General features: G+C 34.5%; 1 protein-coding gene across 1 annotated transcript in view; it reads left to right on the forward strand.

Annotated features, from left to right (window-relative positions):
* LOC124235413 (scavenger receptor cysteine-rich type 1 protein M160-like) overlaps nucleotides 1–12,119 on the forward strand; it is a 50,152-nt gene that overhangs the window by 6,936 nt on the left and 31,097 nt on the right. Inside the window, exons 3-4 of the mRNA XM_046653330.1 lie at nucleotides 3,207–3,527; nucleotides 5,099–5,419. Coding sequence (XP_046509286.1) covers nucleotides 3,207–3,527; nucleotides 5,099–5,419 — 642 coding nt within the window. The remainder of the gene's footprint in view (nucleotides 1–3,206; nucleotides 3,528–5,098; nucleotides 5,420–12,119) is intronic.

Here is a 12,119-nt window from a genome sequence, read left to right on the forward strand (position 1 = left end):
GTTTCATATCCATTAAGCCACTCTCTATCTTTTTATTGGGAAGTTTAGTCCATTTACATTTAAAATAATTATTGATAAGGGAATGTTTACTGTTGACATTTTGTTAATTGCTTTCTGTTTGTCTTGTAGTTCTTTTGTCTCTCTTCTTTTCTCTTTCTGTCTTCCTTTGTGCTTCTTTTTTTATGTATTGATAGGTTTTGATTCCTTTCTCTTTTTCCTTTATGTAACTTGTATAGGTATTTTCTCTAAGGTTACCAAAGCACTGACATAAAATACCTTAAGTTATACCAGTCTATTTTAAGCTGATATCAACTTAACTTCACTTGGACACAAGAACTCTCATTTTTCCTCTCTTCTTTCCACTTTATATGCTATTGATGTCACAATTACATCTATTTATGTTATGTATCCATTAACATAACCTAGTTATAGTTGTTTTTAATACTTTATCTCTTAATTTTTGTAGTAGAATTAAAAGAGGTTTACCCACCACTCTTATAGTAATACAATATTCTGCTTTGTCCATATATATGCCTCTACCAATGAGTTTCATCCTTTTTTATGCTCTCATGTTACTGTTTAGCAGTCTTCTTTTTAACTTGAAGATCTTCCTTTATAATTCTTGTAAGACAAGTCTATGGTGATAAACTTTCTCAGCTTTCGTTTGTCTGAGAAAGTCTTTTTCTGAAGTCCTCTTCTTTTTTTTTTTTTTTTTTAAAGATTTTATTTTTTCCTTTTTCTCCCCAAAGCCCCCCGGTACATAGTTGTGTATTCTTCGTTGTGGGTTCTTCTAGTTGTGGCACGTGGGACGCTGCCTCAGCGTGGTCTGATGAGCAGTGCCATGTCCGCGCCCAGGATTCGAACTAACGAAACACTGGGCCGCCTGCAGCAGAGCGCGCGAACTTAACCACTCGGCCACGGGGCCAGCCCCAAGTCCTCTTCATTTTTGAAGGATAGGTTTGCTGGGTATAATATTCTTCATTAGCACTTTGAATATGTCATCCTACTCCCTTCTGGCCTGCAAGATTTCTGCTTAAAAAAAACCACTAATAGTTCTATGGGGATTCCTTTGTACATAACAAGTCACTTTTCTCTTGCTGCTTTCAAAATTCTCCCTTTGTCTTTAACTTTTGACAATTTAATTATAATGTGTCCCAGTGTGGGTCTCTTTGAATTCATATTATGTGGTGTTCTTTTCACTTCCTGCATCTAGATATCTATTTCTCACCCCAGGTTTGGGAAGTTTTCAGCCATTATTTCTTTGAATAAGATTTCTGCCCCTTTTTCGCTCTCTTCTCCTTCTGGAACTCCCATAATGCATATTTGGTCCACTTATGATGTCCCCTAAGCTATGTTCACTCTTTTATATCTTTTTTTCTTTTTGTTCCTCTGATTGCATGATTGCCAATGACTTGTCTTTGAATTTGCTAATCTTTCCTTCTGATTGATCTAGTCTGCTGTTAAACTTTGCTATTGAATTTTTCAGTTCACTTATGTATTCTTCAGCTTTATAATTTCTATTTGGTACTTTTTACATTTTCTGTCACTTTCTTAAAAACTCACTTTATTCATACATTCTCTCTTGATCTCAGTGAGTGATCTTACGACCCTATTTTGAATTTCCTGTCAGATAAATCACTTATTTCTGTTTCTGGAGATTTATCTTGTTCTTCTTTTGGAACATGTTTCCATGTTACTTCATTTTACCTGACTCTCCATGTACATTTCTCTGCATTAGATGAAACAGCCACCTTTCCCAGTCTTGAGAGACTGGCCTTGTTTAGGAGATAAATGTCACCAATTAGCCCAGCCAGATATTCTGGGTGCCTCTCAAACCTTTGTGCTTGTCAAACTGCCATCTTTGATCTTATTGACCCCAACAGATTAGAGTTTGTTCAGTCCCATTGATGTCCTGAAGGCAAAGGAAGTGCCCATAGGCCCTTCATGCTCTGGAGGAGTACTAATTGCCTGCTCTATCAACTCCAAGCTACAGGCTAATTGGAAGCCCAACCTTCAGACAGAGGCTGGGAAAGTCAGGACAGCAGACATTCAGTCTAGCCCTTTCAGGGAGAAATATGGATGTGGGTAGGTTTGCCTACTGGCCCTGTGCTGAGTCATGGGAAATATCCACTGGAAGTGCTTATACAACCATTTAAAACCACTTATTTCTTCTCTTTGTTTCAGAAGGATTTGCAAATGTTCTATGTGTCTCTCTCTTCCTTTTTCCTTCCCCTCTCTTTCTTCCTCTTTATCGCTTGTCTTTCTCCCTTTTCCTCACTTACTCTATCACAGTCCCTCACCACCATCATAGTCATGAAATTCATCACCATAATGTTTCATATTGCAAACTCATGGTTGCTTTAATCTTCTCTTTCCTCAAATCAGTTTGCCAATTAAATTCTAATGTCCGCTACTCAAAAATTTTGCTTGCAAATAGACTTGGGTTAAGGCTAACTCTACTTGGTCTCATGGCTTCAATGATGAAATTGTCCAAGTCATTCTTTGTTTTTTGATTTCAAATTTTCAAGGCAAGGAATATGAATAGTCACTGGTCATCCAAAGGACTGACTCTTCCTGAGGTAGCTGTCTGTTCCAATAACTGTGACTAGGGTAGGTAGTGTAACTTACTACAATCATGGATAACTAAGTCTTCTCCCACAAGGCTTATTTTAGTATGTATTTAAAATATTTGGAGCTAGAAATATCCAAAAGTATTTAATGCTATAGATTTTATTGAGTTGGTTGTAAATGTGAAGATTATTGTGTCAACTGTACAAGATGTTTGCAATTATTAAGTTAAATAATGTAAAATATCTTTTGCAGACATGTGAAATATAATCCTCAGGTATAGATAACTTTGAAACTGACTAGCTAAAGTACTTTCTTGTCATCTTGCTGTGCAAAAGAAAACGTTTCCTTTACTATGGTTTATATTGATGGGAATATCACCAAAAGGAAAATTTCCTTCCTACTCTTGTTACTTTCGCTTTAGAATGCAAAATGAGATCGTGCTGTAAAGTGATCTTTAATTTTCTACAGGGAAAAATCCAAGATCATATTTTCATCAAAGCTTTTAACCTCAAATTTCCTCATTTTTTCTAATAACATCATGCAGACTAAATTATCATTATTAGTCTCATCTACTTATATCATTTCTGCTTTCTAGCCTTTGCCACCTCAAATTTGTGTCTCTGTCTTTCTTGCAGATGGAACAGGTCTGGAGTTGAGGCTGACCGGTGGAGACAGTAACTGCTCTGGAAGAGTAGAGGTGAAATTCCATGAAGAGTGGGGGACCGTGTGTGATGATGGTTGGACTACTGCTGAAATAATTGTTGTGTGCAAACAGCTAGGATGTCCATTTTTTATCACCAAATTTGGTCTCGGAAATGCCATGGCTGGACGTGGAAAAATTTGGCTTGATGATGTTTCCTGTTATGGGAATGAATCAGCTCTCTGGGAGTGCCAACACAAGGAATGGGGAAACCATGACTGTAGTCATAGAGAGGATGTTGGTGTAAGCTGTTATGGTAAGAGTCTAACCAGAGTAAGAAGATAAGGTGAGGTAAGGTAAGATCTATCCTCAGGAAGCATTTTCTGGGAGCTGGAGATTTCTATTCAGACTTTAACAATGTCTCTCTGGAAGATGTAAAGAGGTATATTCTACCCTTTTTCTTTCTTGCAAAGTAATGTCTAATTATTGTTCTTTTTTTATAACTACAACTGAGATTAGATAGAAATGAAAAAGGGGCAGACACAGAGAAAGAGCATGCACACTGCAGTTACCAATGTAATTTCTGCTTTATAAAATCTTATTCCCTCTTAACAGAATAAATTTCAACTTAGCATTTTCACTTTGTCTGTACTCTTTATCTTATTGCTGTTTATAATTTCATTTTTATATTTTCACATATTCATTTCTTTGTTTGAAATGATGTATGTAAATTTTTTAGTACATCTTAAGAACTGAAAATATGAGCTCATGTATCCTACCCTTCTTTTCTGCTCCACTCCCACTTAAGTGCTCCCACTAAATTATAAGCTTTATTAGGACAGAAAAAGTAGGTCTTATTTTTTTTATTTGTATTATTCTTTATATTCATGCAGAAAACATAATTCTAGGGAATAGTACACTGCTGACTTTAGCTGAATTTAATTGTTACATCCTTGAAATTTCACTTTTGGGTGAAATCCAGGAGAAAGACACAATTACTTGAAAATCTTGGGTAGTGGCACTTTCAAACTCAGTATATATCTTTTTGTTTTACACATTCTTGTGTTCTCTAATAAGTTGTATATGAAGAGCAAGATCCAATGATTCATTCTTTTCTTTAACATATACTGACTGCCTATTTTATAAAATATCAAACATAAGCAACTGCCAGTGTTTGATGAGGTTTGGGCACAACAGAGTTGGGAAAACAGAGTTGGGAAAACAGAGTTGTTTTCATTTTTAATTTAATTTCATTCAACACTAATTTAATGCTTAATATATGTTTAATACTATGCATTATTTAAATAGACACTCAGTAAGTTGTCAGACATAGCTATGGACATGGGCATGATGAGACCTTAACAATGTTCCATGATTCAAAAATCTGTGAGAGTCATTACATTACTTTCTCTTTGGCTCAACCATTTTGCTGTCATTTTGGCTACTATATACTATACTAAAGTAACAACATTCAAATTTAATTTAAATGTTATTTCAAGTAATCCTGGCTAAATTTAAGTACCCTTTTAGTAATTTTATAAATTACATTCATAACCTTAGGAATAGCTTTGATTTAAATGTCTTTTCTCATGTGCTGAAAACACTGAAAGAAAAAATATTTTGTGAAGAACACAATATAGAATAAAATCAAAAAAATAAAGAAGACCGTGCTAATGATTGGGTTTTCACCCTAGGATGCTTCTTTGCCCGTGTATTCATGTTTCTGGAAAAGTCTCCTACACTGTCCCCTTTAAATATTTTTTAATAGACTTCTTTTTGTTCTTGGTAACTTCCTTGATAACAGGGCTATCTTCTAAGGATCCTTTTGATTTCATTTCAGACTCAAATTGGGCCCATTTCTGACCTGTCTGTTTGTCTTTCTTATAGGTAAAGACAACCTGGGTTTGAGGTTGGTGGATGGAAGCAGCCCCTGTTCAGGGAGAGTGGAGGTGAAATACCAAGGACAGTGGGGGACTGTATGTGATGATGGTTGGGACTTGAATGCTGCTGCTGTGGTATGCAGGCAACTGGGATGTCCATCTGCTTTCTTTTTTACTGGACTCATTAATAGCCCTGCTACATATAGCCCCATTTGGCTGGATAATATTTCCTGTAATGGCAATGAGTCAGCACTCTGGGATTGTGGTCACCGTGAATGGGGGATACATGACTGCCATCATAATGAGGATGCCACATTGACTTGTTCTGGTAAGATCGCAAGACATCATGTGGAAGAAAGGAACAATTTGTTTGGAAAGAATATGTATGGAAGGAGAAAGGCCAATTATTTCCTGGATAAGAATTTTCTCTGGTTATAAGAAACTTCGGTTACTCTTGAAATTACTCTATTCTGGATTTATCCTAAATGCTTTTTCAAAACTGTTCTTCCTAATAAGTCCAAAGTACACTTGTAGTTTTAATATTTCTTTATCACTTTGCACCATTCCACATGCTGAACAGTCCCTTCTCCTTAAAACCTTTTTCAATGTATTTCTTGACACAACATTATAGTTTTTCCTTCTTTCTCTATGGTCTCTCATTCTTAGTCTTGTTTTACCGCTTCTCTTCTCTTTCCAACTACCAAAACTTGGATTTCATCAGGACTAGGCCCCTGATCTTCTCACTTTAAACTCTCTCCCTCAGCAATCACGTCTACTTTCATAGCTTCAGCTTAACCCATCTCAATTAAAATTTCAGGCCAGATGCCTCTTTAAGAGCTCTAGATACATGTATCCATCTGCCTATGATATCTCCAAAATATATCTGAACCTTAACATTTCCAAAAGTAAACTTATTATTCTCTCTCTACTTTTCTTCTAATCTTCCTAAACTCAGTAAATGACACAATCTCCCACTCAATTGCTCAAGTCATAAATCTAGGGGATCATCTTTAAGTCTGTTTTTTAATCTGTTAGCACCATACATTCATTACATCATCAGACTGAAATGATATATTTAGAACTGCAGGAAGCTACAAAGTTCTTTAATTTCTAAATTTTCTGTCTTCCAATGTCGACAGAGTTCTTCCTACCCAAAGTGGATAATAATCTGAAAGAACCAAAAGTCTTGGAGTAGTTCAAAGTCAAGGAGAATATTTAGATCCTACTATGAAGTCCTTAGAATTCCCCCATTCTCTCTTCTACAAACATCCATACATTTATAAACTCTGATGAGTGCTTTGAAAGAAAGGTACAGAGTGTTATAAGATTACTTAATAAGATTACTGACTCAGTATAGGCATTCAGAATTGGCTTCACTGAGTCCTGAAATATGAGAAGCAATGTTTCCAGGAAAAGCATTTCAGGCAAAGGGGCGAGCACAATGCTCCTAAACTAGGAAAGAACTTGGTGGCTTCCGAGAATAGAAAGAACACTGGTGTGGCTAGAGCTTAATGAGCAAGTTGAATGGTAGTTGATGGGCTGAGGGTTGGAGCAAGAGACTGGGGAGCTTTGTTAAGAGTTTTAAACTTTATCCTAAATGCCAAGGATATTCTTGGGAAAACTTTATACAGATAATTAGTTTTGAAAAGATCTGATTATTAAAGTATGTGGACTAACTGAATGGAGAGTAACTTGATGGGAGCCAAGCTTGGATGCAAAGAAACAAGAAGTTCTTTAAGGAGTCAAGATAAAAGATCATGGTGGTTTGGACTAGGGCTATACCAGTAAGATAAAGATAAGTGGATGGGTTTGAATTATATTTACAATGTAGAATTAACTGCACCAGGAAATGTAGATATAAAGATGAAAGAGAAAGAAGAGTAAGAATTCTTCCCAAATTTCTTATGTATGCAATCAGGTGGCTAGTGGTACCATTTGCAAGAAAGATGATGATTTCTGTGTTAGAACATTTCTTAGGTACTTGGGAAATATACAGGTAGATATTCACACTGAGAATTCTCAGAAGAAAGGTATGAACTAGAGATATAAATTGGAAGGTGTCAGCATATCGGTAGTGCTTGAGGCCTTTAAAATTGATAAATTGTTGGGTGGTTTCAAAGGAATTGAAATAGATATATTTTCTTGGTTTGCAAATTTACTATGAAGGCAAATCCCAAGGAGATTCATAAAATATTTTTTGTAATTGCAATATTGTCTACCACATGAACATTTTGTTTAGATTTTTTAAATGCCATAATGTTTCCTAAAAATTCTATCATTTAACCCAGAATGTCTTTTAATTGTTAAATAGTTTAAAAATATATTTCTCTTCAGGACAAAAGAGGACGTTCAAAGCGCCAGATTACAATTTCAAATATGAGATAATAATACCCTTTATTTTACATAGATTTTTTGTGTTTATTAAACATTACTAAAAATATATCTTCTGATTATGTTTAATAATTTTGGCATATAACACAATATTTTATATATAATCAAATTTTTAAAATTCTGCTTCTGTAGAAGACATGCAGAATATAATTTATTATTCACATTTTACTTTGGGTCCACATGCTTATGGACCCAATGATTTGACCAGATTACTTAAATTTGCCAACATCTTCTGGCTACCTACAATCTGTGAAAGGGATATCAGCAGCAGAATTAGCAACTGTTGATTTTATAGTTTCACTACATTTAAGTGACCTCAAATGCCCCAAAAATGTAAAATAGTATATCAAACTCTTGCCAAAATTTTGAGAAATGAGCTATTCCACTCAGGCAGGTATATTATTCAGGCCTTATTCATTACTAAATTTGTAATAGAATGACACAGAAATAAACTTCCAAATTATTGTTTTGCAGTTAGAAATATAACTATCAAGTAGATCAGAATGTATTTGATGGCTGGTCAGAATATACATTATAGGAAAATTGATACAGAAATTTATTACGTAACTGTATAATATGTTGAGTGAGAATTAACTAAAAGAAGCTAGGGAAGTAAGTTATAATTAATGATTAACCACTATCATTAAACATAGACAATTTGAAACATCTACAACTTGGAAATATACCTGCTTGAGCGGAAGGGACTGTCATGTTTGCTGAACAAGACTCACACCTGCTAAGCCTGACATTGTCAAAGTCTTGCTACCCGGCTTGCTTTTATCTTGATAACAGGCTGATAATATACTTTTTTCTGTGATCTCCGTCTTTTTAGTAAAAAACAACCATACTCTAAATTCTCCGTATAATATGAAATATTACTTTTCTTTTATACCATAATTTAGCCTTTCCCTTTTGAGACTAAAAGCATATCATTGTGATTAGGTTTGCATGGTTCTAAAACATTTTAATTATGCATATACAAATGATGAACCTTTCATTCCATGAAAATTTTATTATGTCCATTTCAAATAGCTCTTTGTGGAGAGCTTGCTTCAACCCTATTTTTCTCCATTGACTGAGGATCATATCATGAAAAGTTTTTAAATTACTTATGTGATTTTGGTACCTGTAAAATACAGCATTTGAGGGCATCCACAGATATTCCCTCAAATCCATTTCCTGGGGGTGTCTGTTTTCCTCCCGGGTACAATAAATCTTAAATGTGTCAGCCAAAAGATTTATGTTGCTTAAGTGAATGAGTACATCATTTGTGTGAATTCTCTTTTTTCTGGAACTGAAAGAACAGTTGTTTTAGTAAAATGAATTGAGAGGACAATATTTTGACATTAGAGCCATGAGTCTTGAGTCAAGAAGAAATATCCTATGGAAATGAAAGATGCTTTCAGAACCAGGAAGGCTGATTTTCCTTAATCTCATTTACGACCTACACCTCCATCTCTTTTGCAGATGGAAAGGATCTGTAGTTAAAGATGGTGAGTGGAAGCAAATGCAAAGGATTGGTAAATGTCAAAGTCCAGGATCAGTGAGAAACTGTGTCATCAGAACTGGGTTGTTAATAATGTTACTATTGTTTGTAATCAACTGGATTGCCCCACTGTCATCAAGACAAATTTTCATCCTAATGGTGTTTCATCCAAGAAAATCTGGATTTATCACTTATCTTGCTTTTGAAATGAGTCAGCTCTCTGGGGATGCATACACCATGAATGGGGAATAATAATTGTAATCATAAGTAGGCTACTGGGGTGATCTGTTCTGGCAATCTGGTAATACTTTCAACCCATGGAAACCAAAAAAAAAGGAAATATGTGTTCAAATTTATCATAATTGTTTATTCTTTAAAAGAGGAAACTAGCAATATCACCCTTAGAATTAATCTCAGGATTTTAGGCTGGTCTGGTTTCTTTTTAACATCTGGAAAGTATTGTTCCATATTATATGGTTTTCATTTTTTCTGTTGAAAAGTGAGCTGTCCTTATTGAATTTTCATCGAAGGTAATCTGTCTTTTTATGTCACTGGGTGCTTTCAAAGTTTTTTTCTATGTCTTTAGTTTCCAATAATTATACCATTATGTGCCTAGACATGGTGTTGTTGTTGTTGTTGTTGTTGTTGTTGTTCTGCTTAGAGTTCAGTGGTGCCTCTTGAATTTTTGGCTATATTTGGAAAGTCTTCTTCATTTTTAGAAAATTCTTAATCATTGTATTTTCAAATATTTCTTCTGCTGAATTCTCTATCTTTTCACTTCTTGGACTCCAATTACACATATATTAGTTCTTCTTACTCCATCCTCTATGCCTCTTGAAGTATTTTTTATGTATTTTATATACTTTTGACTCTTTCTCTTTGATTCTGTGCGTATCCTACACTACACTAATACTTTATTTTTCTGTGATAAATTTGCTGTTAAACTCATATATTGTGTTCTTAATTTAGTGATTATGTTTTTCAATTCTAGAATCTCTGTTAGGTTTCTTTTATGTTTTTTGTTTCTCTGCCAAAATTCCCAGTCGTGCCTTTTATTTTGTTGGACATATTAAGGATGGTCATATAAAGTCTGTTTCTGGTAATTCAATTACATATACCTCCTGTTGATCTGTGTCTTTTGCTCCTCCTGGTTTTAGAGTATGTTGTCTTCTGATATCTTTATTATTTATGAGACAGTGATAAACATGGTTTACGAAAAATTATAAAGACAATTGGAGGTCTAGGATAATCTTAAGTTTTTGGCTGAAGGAAATCTCGGAATACCTTAATCCAATCACAGCTAGAGAACATTTGAATACAGGCTTAAGTTCCTACAAAGGCTGGTCTATTCCTACTCCTTACTCCTAGGAATGTACCCTTTGGGATACCTTCCCAAAGTCTGTGGGTTTACTGAGGTTTCTCCTTCTTGATGGGTTCTGAATTCAGGAAGATTTTACATAAATGGGTATATAAAGATAAAACTTGCCTTATGAGGGGGTTTTGCATATACTTAAAAGTATTTACAAATGATAGATACTTGAAAGAAAAACATAAGTTCCTTTCTTATGTCTACTGAAGAACCATATTTTGAGTTAATATTCCTTATCTAACTCCATGACTATAGAGGCAGAGGCTATTTCTTCTGAAACATATGATACTAGGACAATTCCTTCTTGTGAAAATGCTAATTTTAACTGTAGGCTTATAAACCTACTATATGGCTTCAATAAAACATCTGTTTTTTAATATTCTATGATAATCCCATCATCCACTGAGGTCATATACACATGCAGTAGCAGTGATAAGGATGGTCCTTCTTTCTTTTTTTTTTAAAAAAATGTTTTTACCTTTGGATGAATGATAGGATGCCTATTTCCTTAAACAATTCTTGGGTTAGGAAAATACAATTTAATTTATTTAACTGAGATAAATGGGGACAAAAAGCAATTAGAGAGAGAGGATGTATTCTTGGCAGATGGAGGCAAAGACTGAGAGAAGGCCAGGAAATGAAATTCTTCTTCTGAATAATTAGAAATCTTCCTAGCTAACATCAGATCTCTTCATAACTGTTAACAAAAACTCCAATAGTTTAAGGATTGAAATCAGTTCCATTTAAGAAGGCATTTTAATATCTGAATAAATGGCTGTGGCCAAAAAGGGATAAGATCTTTAATTAGATAGTTAATCTACACCTATGTTTACCAACAAATATATTTCTATCACAGTGGGTGAAGATGGACTCAGAATATGTGGTAGCTTTGCAATTTTTCTATCTTTACATCTGTTTATTTCAAGGCTCTTCACTAAGGTAGCATTGTAGTTGTGTTGATTCTAAGGAATGTGGTGATATGTTGTTTCAGATAATACATTAGAGAGAATGCATGCAGAAAAGAAGCAAGAGAAAATTATGTGATATTTAAATTAGTGTCTAAAGATATCTTTCTATCTCTTCATTTCATAACTAGAAGTGACCACTGTAGATTTACTTAATGTTAAGATTCCTTTGCATATATATAACAAGAATACAGAGAAAGAGCATTTTGAATAGAGAATTTGGATTAAATCAACAAAGTACTGTAACAAAATGACAAGATGATAATTTACTGCTGGTCACCCTTGCTTTCACCTTTGGAAGCTTTATTAGTCATTGGTATCTTTCAAGAGAATAAATCTAAATAAGATGAACTGTTAGAAGCTGTGTTACAAGAAATTGGACTTAAATGCTTGTTTAAATGAAGACTAATGACAATATTGAAATGGGTGAGATGGTGATGATATCTCATCCCACTGCCTTTATTTAACACAATTGTAAGTTCTATTATATCCTCTGGCTAGGCGGAGAAGGCAGAGGATGAGAAGATCTCTGTTTCAAGAACAAATGGGCATGATTCTTGGCCCATAATTAGTTGATTCTTACCTCACAATCAGAAAGGGTATTTCCACTCTCTATTGTGCTTAATTCCCCAAACAACAGAGATTATGGTATATTGTCAATATCATACTGTGATCCCTTCCCGGGAAAAAAAATTCTACTACATTAAACTTGTACAGGGATTTGAAAAGGCAAGGACTAGACATCCATTGAATCTCAAATCAAATTACAATATATTTGTGCTTATTTGGGGAAACAAGATTTGGAGTCTGAAGTGTC

The sequence above is a fragment of the Equus quagga genome, chromosome 1, assembly GCF_021613505.1.
Source record: "Equus quagga isolate Etosha38 chromosome 1, UCLA_HA_Equagga_1.0, whole genome shotgun sequence".
Classification (NCBI taxonomy): Eukaryota; Metazoa; Chordata; class Mammalia; order Perissodactyla; family Equidae; genus Equus; species Equus quagga.